The sequence below is a fragment of the Centroberyx gerrardi genome, chromosome 13, assembly GCF_048128805.1.
Source record: "Centroberyx gerrardi isolate f3 chromosome 13, fCenGer3.hap1.cur.20231027, whole genome shotgun sequence".
In the NCBI taxonomy this organism is placed as follows: domain Eukaryota; kingdom Metazoa; phylum Chordata; class Actinopteri; order Beryciformes; family Berycidae; genus Centroberyx; species Centroberyx gerrardi.
The window spans coordinates 13,744,815-13,758,101 of NC_136009.1; the positions used below are offsets into that span (position 1 = coordinate 13,744,815).

Here is a 13,287-nt window from a genome sequence, read left to right on the forward strand (position 1 = left end):
TCTTCCAGCTGAATTTGGAGGCTAGTGACTTCCTCAAGGAGCTGCAGAACAAACTCAACAACGTCATGGACGACCTCAGCCGCATCTTTGCTGTCAGGTGGGTGTGTAAGAGTGTGGCGCTGCGTTTGCTGAGGTGTTTTCCTTTCCTGTCTGGAGCTAAGAGATGCTGTAACCAGCCCGACCAACTGATATCAAGGTCTGTTTTTGTGTTGTTGTGTGTGGTGATGTAGTTTCCAGCCCCAGATTGAGGACAACGTGAGGCAGATGGGGGACATCCTGGCCCAGGTCAAAGGTCAGACTGTCCCGGCGAACGGCAGCGTGGTCCAGGAGGCCGACAACGTCCTTCAACCCATCATGGATTTCCTGGACAGCAAGTGAGATACATACTGTGTACACGCAGATAAACAAACACGCTCACACACTCACATCCTCATGCCGATAAGACAATCAGACACACTTTGTAAATAAATGCACATATATTAGAGCGTCGCTCTTAATTATGCTGGGTGAGAGACTGTGTGCTTCTGTATTCCAGCCTGTCGCTGTTTGCTAAGATCTGCGAGAAGACGGTTCTGAAGAGAGTGCTGAAGGAGCTGTGGAAACTGGTAATGAACACCATGGAGAAGACTGTTGTGCTTCCGACGCTTACTGACCAGACGGTAGGTAACGCACAAAGACATTTACTACACCCTCTTCCCCATCGGTCTCACTGCGTTTCTGAATTTCATTGCCTTTCCACGCAATATTCCATAGTGACTGTCCATTGACCTTTCTATCTCGCCATTACCCCACTCTCTCTCCCTTCCCTCCTTCCTTAGGTTATTGTAAGTATTATAGTGTGTATGTGTGTTCCCAAGTATGTACAGTCTCTGTAAGCATGAACAAACACTCTCTCATGCCAACTGTAACAGTCCACTGTCTCCTGACCTTCACAGAATAAAAGGACCCTTACCACTTCCCTTTGTGGCCTATGTCACTGTCGTATTCTCTCTGTCTAGGTGCATCAAAACCTGATGTAGATGTCAGCATGGTGCACGAGAGACTACACTCATACCTGCCCATGACCCCTACAATACTTAAGCACCTAACCTTCTTTCTCTCCCCCTTACTTCCATTGTTTGTGGTAAATGGCATTCTCTCTAAAAATTTAACTTAACTCGTCTACATTATAGGAGCGGATATATGAGTTGTTTTACTGCCTTTCCCCTTCACTCTCCAGGTTCATCTCTTGTGTCTTCTGCTGTCCACACTAAACTCCCTGAACTCACCTCTCACACACTCCTGCATATCTCTCAGCATCACTTGGTGAAACACTTTGTCCCTTTTTTCTCCATACCATCCTAACTTGCCTCTCTATTTCTCCCCACCAGGGCACTCAGATGATCTTCAATGCTGCTAAGGAGTTGGGCCAGCTTTCCAAGCTCAAGGTAATGAAAATGGACAGAATGTCTATCATTTGACAATAACTGTTGATCTGTGGTATACGCTAACTCCTTTGTCTGTTTGTTTGTCTGTCTTGTCTGTCCCGCAGGAGCACATGGGGCGAGAGGAAGCCAAAGCTCTGACTCCTAAACAGTGTGCAGTAATAGAGCTGGCACTGGACACAATAAAGGTACAGTGTGTTACACATACACAACAGTTGGCAGATAGGGTGAATCTGGGGATGGGACGTTCCTCTCTATTGCAGCCCCACTTTGTGATTTAGGTTGACAAGATGAGTGTATATTTATATGAAAATCTAGCCTTGTACAGCTTGAACAAACTACAGCCCTTTTTGTACATGTTCACCTTATTTCAGGGTGGCAAAAGTATATGGACAAATCAAAATTAAGCTTCTCCATATTTAATCAGAAATTCTTAGTGTGCAATGATGTACCTTATGAACATCACCAGACACTTTATATTTTATTGTGAGGCTCTCTTTACAGTCTTATTGGCATTTCGGTGTGTGCACACTATCAGGATTCAGCTTTGACTATGCTTAAGTAAATACTACCATGGGCTAGTATGGCGCACATAGTTACTGTAAATCAGTGCAAGTTTAGAAGGGTCTGAGTTATCAAGCCAGCTTCAAATCATCATGCCTCTGCTACAGAGCTTCAAGGCTGACACACTACAAGGCTGTTGTTTTGTCACACTCCTAAATTAGAGCTCACTGTGTCTCTCTCCGTCTGTCTTTCTGCCTGCCTGTCTGCTTTGCTGCCTACCTTACCTCCTTGTAATGTCCCATCTGTTCCACAGCAATACTTCCATGCCGGCGGTGTGGGCCTGAAGAAAACGTTCCTGGAGAAGAGTCCAGACCTGCAGTCTCTGCGCTACGCCCTGTCTCTCTACACCCAGGCCACAGACAAGCTCATCAGGAAGTTTGTCCTCTCACAGAGCGCTCAGGGTGCGACATCAGAGTGCCGCCCGGCCACAAACACTGCACACACACAGCCACACAGGGGATTAAAACAGTTTCACACAAAATTGCATTCAATTCCTCTCAAAGAGCTCCACCAGTTAGTCTTATTGTTTCTACAGCTTATGGAATTAAACGGAATGGCTTCTCAATAACGTTGAGACAAAATGTTTTATTCATTGCTTCATTGACTTACACTAGCAATACCAGCAAATGCTAACAGCAGGCTGGTGGCAGTATCCCAGAAACAAAAAAGGGAAAACTTGAAATGTCCATAGATGGATTTGCGATCAACAGCGTGGGCTTCTAAAAATGAACTGAACTTTAAATGCCAAAAATACATTGAAATACTTTGCTGAAGGAGGACACCTAGGCAGTCGTTGTTAAGGGAGTGAATAGTGCTTCCCACTCACTCCACACAAACAGAGTCTCTCAGTCAGTCCAGGTATTGAAACCACCAGCTTGTCCACTTCTCTAATCTGCAGGATACCACTGCCCAAACATATACACCTCACCTTGCCCCATAACCATTTCAGTTCTGTGTATTCTTTTCCACATGTTGTGATAATCAACCTTGTGATCTTCATTTGTTTATCTTCTCCTGTGTCTCCGCATCAGTCCACGGAGGGAAAGGGATCAGGTACACGCCAAATGAAGACACGCCACCAGAGAAAGGTACATGCTGGCAGTGTTGTGTATCATTTGCATGTCAACCAGAGGAATCCACAGTGGATAGGACTTTAGTCTGTGTAATCAAACTGTCATCAAGCCTTTTGCCAAAGCAAAAGATAACCCAAGACAGTGATGTTAGCCCTTGGTACAGCTCTCTCTGACTGTCCTTATCTCTCCCACTCCCTACTTTTCTTCCTCCCTTTTACTTCCCTGTTTGAGCTCATTTGTATCAGCTGATTAGGAAGGAGTGTGACTTTTACATAGGAGCAGGTGTGGTAGAGCTGGGGATATATTTGGCCTAGACACAGCAAGGAGAATAGAGCTGAGGTGATAGAATATAAATAGGAATATGAACACATGCTATGGCAGGAGATGGAGGTGATGGTGGGATGTGCAAGACAAGTTGAATAAGGGGAAGAGAAGTAAACAAGGTCTTTATATTGTGGTTAGACAATTGGAAATGAGGAAGAGTCAAGTTGTCTTTGCTGGCAAATGGGAGCAGAGGCATGAGGATGGGCTTTCCAGTGGCGCACAGATCTGTGTGTGCTGTGTGAAGTAGGTCAGCTGATGAAATCGAGCTCTTCTTCAGAAACTGTGTTGTTGCAATTTTGATTCTTTCTATTTCATCCCCCTCTTCTTATTCATTCAGTGTAAACAGAGAATCAAAGGAGAATTACCAACTATTACTGCATTACAGTCTGCAGGCTTAGCATTAAAGCTGGCACCAAAGCTGCCTATAGCCAGCCAAGTCCTGCTCATCTGATTATCACAGAGAAACTGTGTGTGTGTGTGTGTGTGTGTGTGTGAGAGAGAGAGAGAGAGAGAGAGTTTTTGTGTATGCTTAAATTTAGTTCGCAACCTGCTGATGCTTCCCTCTTCAAGTCATATATCACAGTTGTGCTGCTTTGCTCTCACATTTGTGGATTGCACAGACATCAGTTACCCACACACACACTCTCTCTCTCTCACACACACACACACACACACATACATACACACTCTTTAATATGCATTATGTCAAACTATGCGCCAAGCAACCAATACACTGAGTGTTTCTTTGCAGCATCTGGAGTGGATGCGGTTGGAGAGGTGGTCATGCACGTGGACATCTTGCCCCAACCCAACGGAGAACACAAGATCAATGTCAAAGGTAAGAGAGCGAATGAGAGCGAGAAGAAGGATGGCAGGAATCTGATTAAAGCAGTGCAGACTGGATCACTGTTTCAAGATGGCAATATTGTCTTTTTCTCTCTTTTTCACCTGTTTTCTGTCATTTTCCCCCCCCGTCCCTTCCTTCGTTCCTACCTTCCTTCCCTTGCCCCTCTCAGTGGCGGCTGCTAATGACCTGAAGTGGAAGGCGCAGGGTTTCCGTCCCTTCGTGGAAGTCTACATCATCGGCCCCCACCTCAGCGACAAGAAGAGGAAATTTGCCACCAAGTCCAAGAACAACAGCTGGTCGCCCAAGTTCAATGAGAGCTTCCAGTAGTGAGTATCCACTGTATTAACTGATTGAAGACACACAGTATCTTCTTTGATTTGTCTGGGTTGAGTGTGTTAATTCAGTTCATTGCTCAACAGATTGCCCAACCATATTTAAAACAGCTCATGGTGAACCCTTTCAGGATGGGCTTATGTTAATTATTTAGAGCAGTGCGAGCAAGAACACCATTAGGGATTTTCTTTTATGTTCAGTAAAACATCATTCACCTACAGTATATTCAAGACCAAAACAAACTGATCATTTAACCACACAGGCATAATGAATAAAATATATAAACTGTTGAAATTCCCTTGATGAGAGAAAATCAGGAGCCCTTCAATTTCAAACTTGACTTCAAACAGTCTTTTGAAATATTTGTGCATGCGTGACTACATGCTCGACTGTTCAGCCATTCAAACATTTTGCTAGTTCAAACAGCTATGTACCAATTGATTCAGATTTGCAAGGTTTAATTGTACACTAGTTGACTTACATGTACTGGAAATGTTGGATGTGCTTCTTCTTTCCTTGAGTCAGTGGTTTGATGAGGCATACTGAAGTAAAACCTGGATCTGACTCCTCCCTCCTGTTGTCTTGTTTCCAGCTCCCTGGGCACGGAGGTCGGTCCGGAGAGCTATGAGCTGCAGGTCTGTGTGAAGGACTACTGCTTTGCCAGGGAGGATCGCACCGTGGGCATGGCCGTGCTGCAGGTGAAGGACATGGCCAACAAGAGCAGCGTTACCTGCTGGATGCCTCTGGGCAAGCGCGTCCACATGGACGAGACGGGCCTGACGGTGCTGCGCATCCTTTCTCAGCGCAACAACGACGACGTGGCAAAAGAGTTCGTCAAGCTCAAGTCCGACCAGCGCTCGGCTGAGGAGGGCCGCAGCTGAGGGAGAGGGAGAGAGCAAGGACACGCGTGCACAAATACACAAGAGACATACCTGATAGACATAGTATTATGCACACATACATATATTAGTACTCACGGTTACATAGATAGACAACCATGTGCAATACACAAGCACACACATCAAAAAGCTATGTTGTACATATATCTGCATACATTATGCAACATTAACATTGCAATATTCTCTAATGCAAACATGGAGAAATATGTTTATAAGCATTCATATCTAATTTTGAATATCCATACAGCTCCCCTACACAACACACATCTTGGCTTAGTGTTAGCCACACATTAGCAAGCACTTGTCAATCACTCACTCAAGCTTTCCTATAACATTATCACACCTTTTATATGCTGTACATTTGAAACCTAGATGTGATATAATGAAAAACAGAACAACAACAAACCGTGTTAATAGTTTGAGAAAGACCACTTTGCACTTTGGCTTCTCTGTCTCTTCAGGAGAGCAGTCCTTGCCTAGCTATGCTCTGTGTCTGTCTGTCTGTCTGTCTGCCTGCCTGCCTGTGTGTCGTTCTTTCAGTCCGTCGCTCCTTCTCTCCCCTGTCGTTTGCTCTGCTTAGTCTTCCCATGGTGTGATGTGTTGTGTAAGTTGGAGTTCAGGCACAGATCTAAGATCAGCTTCCTCTCCCCCAAATCCCAACAGAAAAATCACGACACTGACCTTAGATCAGTGTCTAGGGGCAACATCACCCCTTGTCTGTCCTGTAATGTACTACTTCCTGCATGTTGACCCCAGGAACACTGTGATTCACTTGCTGTTACCATGGCAACAGATGTGCAGAATCCCCCTCATCCTCCTCCCATAAAAATGGGTGCATCCAATAGACACCTTATACCTGTGTGAGCATGGCGCATATAACCCTGGTACAATAAGGTTTTATAATGATGACCTAACCGTCACTACCATGGAGAAAACACACAGACAATGGAATAATGTCGAGTTTGATATGTGAAATATTGACAGTGAAGTGACTTAGAGGCAACTGTTATGGCCATAATGTACATAGACACTTTGGTGGATATCTTTTTTTTTTAAATTCAACTGTCTTGCTTCACATCACTACAAAGGAGCAATACCCTAGTGTCTAACACATCAAGGCATCTTCCTTGTATGTTCCCCTAGAGTGCACATTTACTCAAAAAAGGGCTACAGGATCAGTGGACTGGGATGTCAGTTTACGCGCTAGTAAATACTGTCCATGGTTATTGTGGCAAATCAACCGCAAAGGTTTGCCCGTGTGCCCCTTTACCCGCTTTACCTGTCAAAATGGCCATAAAAACACGTCACACTGCAGACACGCTAGGATTCAGAAAGCCTTCGGTGAGTTACTGTATGACACAAAGACATTTTGGAGAAACTTCAGATAAATCCACACGGCGTCTCTCAACGTCCGTCTTCAAGACCGCGTCTGTGCCGAGTCCGTTCAACCGCCGGGCCACATCTGACCGACCGGCGGCTCTGAGGACCGCCTGTGTCCTCCTGAAGGCCTGCACACTGACCTAAACCCATCTCTTAAGGCAATAGCGGTTTGTTTGTATGTTCACTCAACCTCTTGGTTTTTATGAAGAACAAACCCTCTGTGAACACTGCTGTGTCTTTTGTTATTGTGTGTGTTAGTGTGCGTGCATGTGTGCGCGTGAGTGAGAGTGTGTGTGTGTGTGAGTGTGTGTGTAGGGGCTGACTGTCATACCTGCAAAATGGACTCTGAGATTGTGAGCAATATATTGTACTTACATACCCAAATGTATGCGCTGCCTATACACCAATACCAACTGCAATATCCAGATCCAAGGAATGGGAAGCTTATGATTCCTTTTTTTTATTTTTTAATCACTGAGAGGTTTTCTTTAATGGACTCATAAGATTCCCATTCCCACAGGAAGTGGTTATGCTTTTTCTCAGAAGTGCGGGACATATTTTGGAATACGGGATGAGGGAGGAGGAAAGTGTTTTGTCCTTGAATTACTGTTTGCCTTGAGTAGGACCAAATTTGCACGGAGCAGAGCTTATGTTTCTCAAAGCCATCAAAGTCACCGCCAAGCATTTATGGTACTCTGGCGTCTTAGTTTCAGACCTGTCATGCACAGTGACCCCTTTACCTTTCACTACTAAAAAAGTGAGCAAACACTCATAAACATCGTCCTAGCTTGTCTCATCGTCTGTTCCAGAAACTTAAGTTCATGAAGCCACTGACAGGTGTAGCATAACACACTTCCAGTACAGAAACGTGGTGAAAATGGCTTTGAAAAAACACTGTAGGGGTTTATGGTGAGACAACACCATGCAGTGATGGAGGAGGCGGAGCTTAAACACTGCTGACCTGTCACATACTGTCCCCATGTCTTCACTGGACACTGTTGAATTCTACCAAATACAAGTCTTCTGAATGTTATCTCTCCTCACCACAGCCTTCTCTAGGATCGCATCAAGGGGATAGTTCAATCCAAAACCACCACGAACTTGATGAGACCAACTCATGCCTTCTGTTTAGGCCTCCAAATTTCACCTGACACATAAATAAATGGATTATACTACTCAATCATGCCTGACTTTTGGGTGAACTAGCCCTTTAATAACTGGAAGTGAATTTGTAAATGCTGGCTTGTTTCGTTCTTTGGCAAACTGTCCCAGTGAGTGCCACAGATTTGGGAATACACCGTTCAACAACCTGCCGTTTAGTTCCTCACTTTCTTGTAACACACAGTACGATCACATCATCTTCATGTTGTTGTTGTCTAAAGTGATCGACAAAACAAAACTGAACATGTCAGGTTGGAGCTGAAAAAACAAACAAAGCAAACAACAAAAAACATGGCGTATAATTTATCATGCAGAATGGGGCTCTTTGGTTGCCTGCTTCATGTTTGTACGCATACAAACACAACTGCACACACAGTACTGATCACACACACATGCACACACACACACATACCTACACACCAATCTATGCTCAAGCACAAAAGGGCACATGTAAGATGACACACATGCATGCATGCACGCTGACACATCTCTATGGAGACCAATGATGCCCACCCTGTGAATAGAATCAACTACAATTGCATGATGGGAAACTTTATTGTGCCAGCACGTGTCTCTTTGATGTTACTTGCCAAGAGTTTTTTTTTCCTTTTGTTTTAATTTCCAAAGCTATGTATTGATAACTCATCAATTTCTTTTTTTCAAAAACGCTTGTGAATACATCTTCTGTAACCAATATGAATGTAGTGTGAACACAGAATTCGCATGAGAGAATTATTTTCTACTGAGGATGTTTCTAATTTGTTTCTTATCATTATTGATTGTTCTTTAATGAGGATGAAGTGGAATTGGAATGCAGCCTGATTGTGATCTGCTTCCTATTAAAAGGACATTTGTGTCACAATCTATCCGTCTGCTTTATCGTTCTTCCCTCTGGCCGCGGGATCTGAGGACTGGGACTCGTCTCTGTACAGCCCAGTGGAACTGAATCCCATTAACATCTTTCCTCTGACTGTTCTTGTTTCAGACAAATGTTAATACGAATATGAATGCATTAGCAGGACAGGCTCTCCAGTGACATTTATTCCAAATGTGCTTAAAAACTGAAAAAAGTTTAGGAGCACAGGAAAAAAATGTATGAGAATGATCTGTGAAAACAATTGATAATCCTTGTCCTTTAAATCTGATATTTTGCCCTTGCGCTCAATTTTCAATTTTCTAGGTACAGTAGCATGAATTTAGCATGAAGTGAGCTATTAAAATGGCAGCACTCTAAAAATCTGATATGATTGTATTGCATGTTTTATTAAAGATAGTTTACAATTAAATCTACAATCTACATTTTGGACATATTCACATATGTTACTGAACAGTTTGATTTGTAGATGGGGGATTTGTAGATTAAGTTTTTTGGGGGAAATTTTAACTTATTGTATCTCAAAATACATGTGTAGCCAAATTAAACCCAGTGTTAAATAACATCAAAAGTACAGTCTCAAAATAACATGTAAAAGTCGTGTTTATTTTTCACTGTCGATCCTCAAATAGCTCAGATAATTGAATGCAGAGTGAAAAAGCGTCTTCAAAGCAACAAGTCTCTGTGTAAACAAAGATGGGAATCAGACTGCAGTGTTTCGACAGAGGAGGCCATGCTCAACCAGCAGACAGCAGGGTGTCATATGGACTCCACCCTTCAACCTGAAGACCCGGGTTCAAGCCCCCCTTCACTTCGGCAAGAGTCCACCCTGCTTGTTTAAGTGTCTTTGAGCAACACGCTGAATCCCCAGCAGCTGGAGGGAGGCTGCTCTGTAGCGGAGCCTGACCTCTGACCTGCTTGTGGAGCGGGAATCATAAAGGATCACACATTACCACATTAAAGCAGGTGAACCGGGTATTTTAGCAAGACTCTCTCCTCAATCCAGATTGGAGAACAGGAATGAGGATCCAAAACATATACGGTCATATAGGGGTATGCCAGTTATGACAACAGAATGTTTATTGCTCTTCTCGGAATATAACTCTACTACTGCTTGGAATGTAAAACCACTAAATACATTTATTTATTTATTTAGATCTAGCAAAACTTCTGGCTTCAGAATTACAAACAGCTGACTTCTCAACATGCAGTATCTATGTTGCCTGGTATCCAGCCCCTATGAGTCGCAGTCTTCAGCACTCTTCAAATTTGCATGGCGATTCATAAGGAATTATGAAATTACTATCCAGCCCCTTATGAATCGCCATGCAAATTTGAAGAGTGCTGAAGACTGCGACTCGTAGGGGCTGGATACCAGGCAAGTATCTATGCATAAACGGAACAGTAGCATCTATCCATTGTGTGGTCTGTGGCTCTGCTGCACATGTGCCTCTACTGCCATCATGTGGCAAAGTGATGCAACTCTTGCAATCTATTACACACCAACTCTACACACTTGTCAGAAATAAAGACACACACACGCTTAAGTTATTTTACAGTAAAAAAATGAAACCAAAAACAAGACTTTATTAAAGAAGCATAAAAAATAAAACTCTTGATACATTTCTCATAACCGTCAAGTCAGCTCAAATTATATGATTATACAATTTTTCCTGCTCACGGTTAAAAGGTCCATAAACTTTCAAATAAAATATATTTCAATTTTAAAATTTCTTCAATAATTTTCTCATTTTGTTATAAATTGCCTATATGTTGTACACAGGAAATAAGGAAAATAAAAAATGGAAAATAAAAATAAATTTGAAGTAATAAAAAGGGTCACATTATTGTCTGGGATATTTAGGTAAGCAAATAAATTGTAAAAATAAAATGTGTAAAAAGTTTTTTTTTTTTTCATCTTAAAAATTATTAGCTAATGCCAGGTGGCTTGAAGACATGCAGATGGTTAACTTACAAATAATGATACATGTTCTTTAAAAACTACACTTATCTTCAATTAACTCATTTTACCTTTTGAAAACAAGATCCCAATGATTGTATTCAGGGTATATACATACAGGTCAGGCCTGAAACCTAGTTTGCTGACGTTTACATTTTGGTTCTGCATACAAAGAGAATTAAAGCAAAATAGGAGAGCAGAGGCTTGGTGTCGCCCCTAACTGGCGCGGCTCTCTTCGTATCCCCCTCTAATCACAAAAAAGGTCAGAGGTCACTGGCTAGCATGCCTCGGGAAACCCTGTTTTCAAACCTTTAGGAAGGGAATGGGGGAGGGAAGTTTGGCTAAAAAAAAAAATAAAAATAAAAATCAGCAGTCAATCTGAGAAAATTTGTACCTTTTAACAATTAAGCTACTGTACATTACCCTAACACTCTCTCCCATTGGCCAGAGATATCCTGGTGCAACACCAGAATTTACATTAGACCATCTGGCAAATTCAACACATTTTATTTCTTGAACAAGTCAACTTGGACAGTTCTCAGAAGGGCTTAAGATTGGCCTCAACACAGACTCACACAACAGACATTATTAATCTGTTCATTTCAACACATTCACACCCCTGCATCTATTCCGAGTCTGCAGAAGTAGAGACAAAATGCAACATTTGACATCAGACCCCAGGAGGGATGGGTTGCCAGTTTCAACAGAACAGTCCCACGTGAGGGCAACACGAATGAGGACAGGGTTGCCAGTTCTACAGCGCACCGGAGGAGTTAGTCTGGGGACTAAATACCCCCGCACTACCATACGCAACTAGCAGGTTTGTTCGTCGTTGTGTTTCAGTAGGGAGTTGCACCAAAGCACCATAGGCTAGTCTTCAGAAAGACTACTAGTTCAGCTCCTAGGCGGATTTCCCTCCACGTGTGGACAGACATGTCAGTGCACTGCTGTGCTCAACCAGAACAGTGGGTTATTAGATTCCTATGCGGAGCTGCTGCCCTCGTCACCAAAGCAAATCAACAGTCAGGCATCCGGAGAAGCGTACAGCGAATAAGTTCATTATACTGGCTGGAGCACCATAGCACAGCAGCAACTGCCCATTAGGTTTTCAACTCTGTAGCTATGACAGTTATCTACTCATGTAGATTTACCCTTCTTTCCTTGATATCAGAAACCCATAACCATTTCTGATCTGCGACTACATCCAGGGAGGAGAATACATTGTGAATGCATTGGCCTATTCTATATTCACAGGATTTGGAGGTGACTTGAGGACCTGGAGATGACCACGTGACTGTGTAGGGATAGACCAATTAGGAAAAAATAAAAACAAGCAAAACATTCTGCAGCTGCTGGGATTTGAACACAAGAGTGTCTGGAAGCCCTGGATGACCTAGCTACTAGCTGCCATAAAGGATAAGTTGATTATTCTTTCTACTGTGTGAGCCTGAAAATGTAATGTCTGTGCAGTCATAGGAAGCCCTTAAGCATTAGTTGTGTCATTTTAATTCTGTTGCCATGGCTTGTCTCATTCTATGAGCTGATTCCATGTATGTTCAAAAGGGCTACTAACAGCAACCATATACCGTCACACCAAAACCCACTATGTCCAAATCATACGCACAAACACTATAGGAGGCAGTTACTGCGAACTCACACTGAATTAAAAAACACAAACACAAAACAGGATGCAACCGCCTCATGAGGAGTTACTCAGTTATGCTATGAAACACAGAACAAATCTCAAATAACTATCCATATAGTGCACTACATTTGGCCAAGAGTACAGCTCTATATGGGGAATAACAGGGTGTCATTTGAGAGAGTGCCATACAGCTTTGCTGTGAAAGTGGGGGTGGAAGACCAAACCTTACTTAAGAAACAAAAGCAGTAAGAGCCGTTTCTTTTTACCTTTTTTTTTCTTTTTTCATTTTTTTTTGTTTTTAGAGGGGCTGGGAGTTGCAGTGCATGAAGAAACGGCTCAATCCGGCCCCTTATTACTGTTTTATGTGGGAGGGGCAGCCACCTCTCCTTAACCAAGACCCCTATTGGACAAGACATTCACATGTGTGACATCAGAAAAGCCCTATCTTATCCTATAGTTCAAAATATGTCAGTTAGCCACACACTTGACAGTCAAGAGTCAAAAACTATTAGAAAACACTAAATAACCCAATCTAACTGTAACAGATAGAGGATCTGCGGGGACTGGGGGAAATGTCCTGGTGTGGATGGATTGGTGGGTCGCTTCCCTACACCCGAGGGTAAAGGAGAGGGGGAGCAGGACAAAAACAGACCTTCTTCATGTTGATGACATAATGATGCCAACGTGAAAACAGCCCAGTATTCAAAACATGATTGGGCATCATTCAAATCTACCCCAAAACACACACACAAACACACAAGAGAGAGATGTAAATGGATTGTCAGGCAGCCCGAATGTACAGA

General features: G+C 42.9%; 1 protein-coding gene across 1 annotated transcript in view; it reads left to right on the forward strand.

Moving 5' to 3' along the window:
• LOC139922488 (protein unc-13 homolog A-like) overlaps window positions 1–5,446 on the forward strand; it is a 28,991-nt gene extending 23,545 nt beyond the window's left edge. Inside the window, exons 33-42 of the mRNA XM_071913016.2 lie at window positions 9–97; window positions 231–374; window positions 536–659; window positions 1,371–1,427; window positions 1,532–1,612; window positions 2,242–2,389; window positions 3,020–3,076; window positions 4,137–4,223; window positions 4,402–4,558; window positions 5,158–5,446. Coding sequence (XP_071769117.2) covers window positions 9–97; window positions 231–374; window positions 536–659; window positions 1,371–1,427; window positions 1,532–1,612; window positions 2,242–2,389; window positions 3,020–3,076; window positions 4,137–4,223; window positions 4,402–4,558; window positions 5,158–5,446 — 1,233 coding nt within the window. The remainder of the gene's footprint in view (window positions 1–8; window positions 98–230; window positions 375–535; window positions 660–1,370; window positions 1,428–1,531; window positions 1,613–2,241; window positions 2,390–3,019; window positions 3,077–4,136; window positions 4,224–4,401; window positions 4,559–5,157) is intronic.
• The last annotated feature ends 7,841 nt before the right edge of the window (window positions 5,447–13,287 follow it).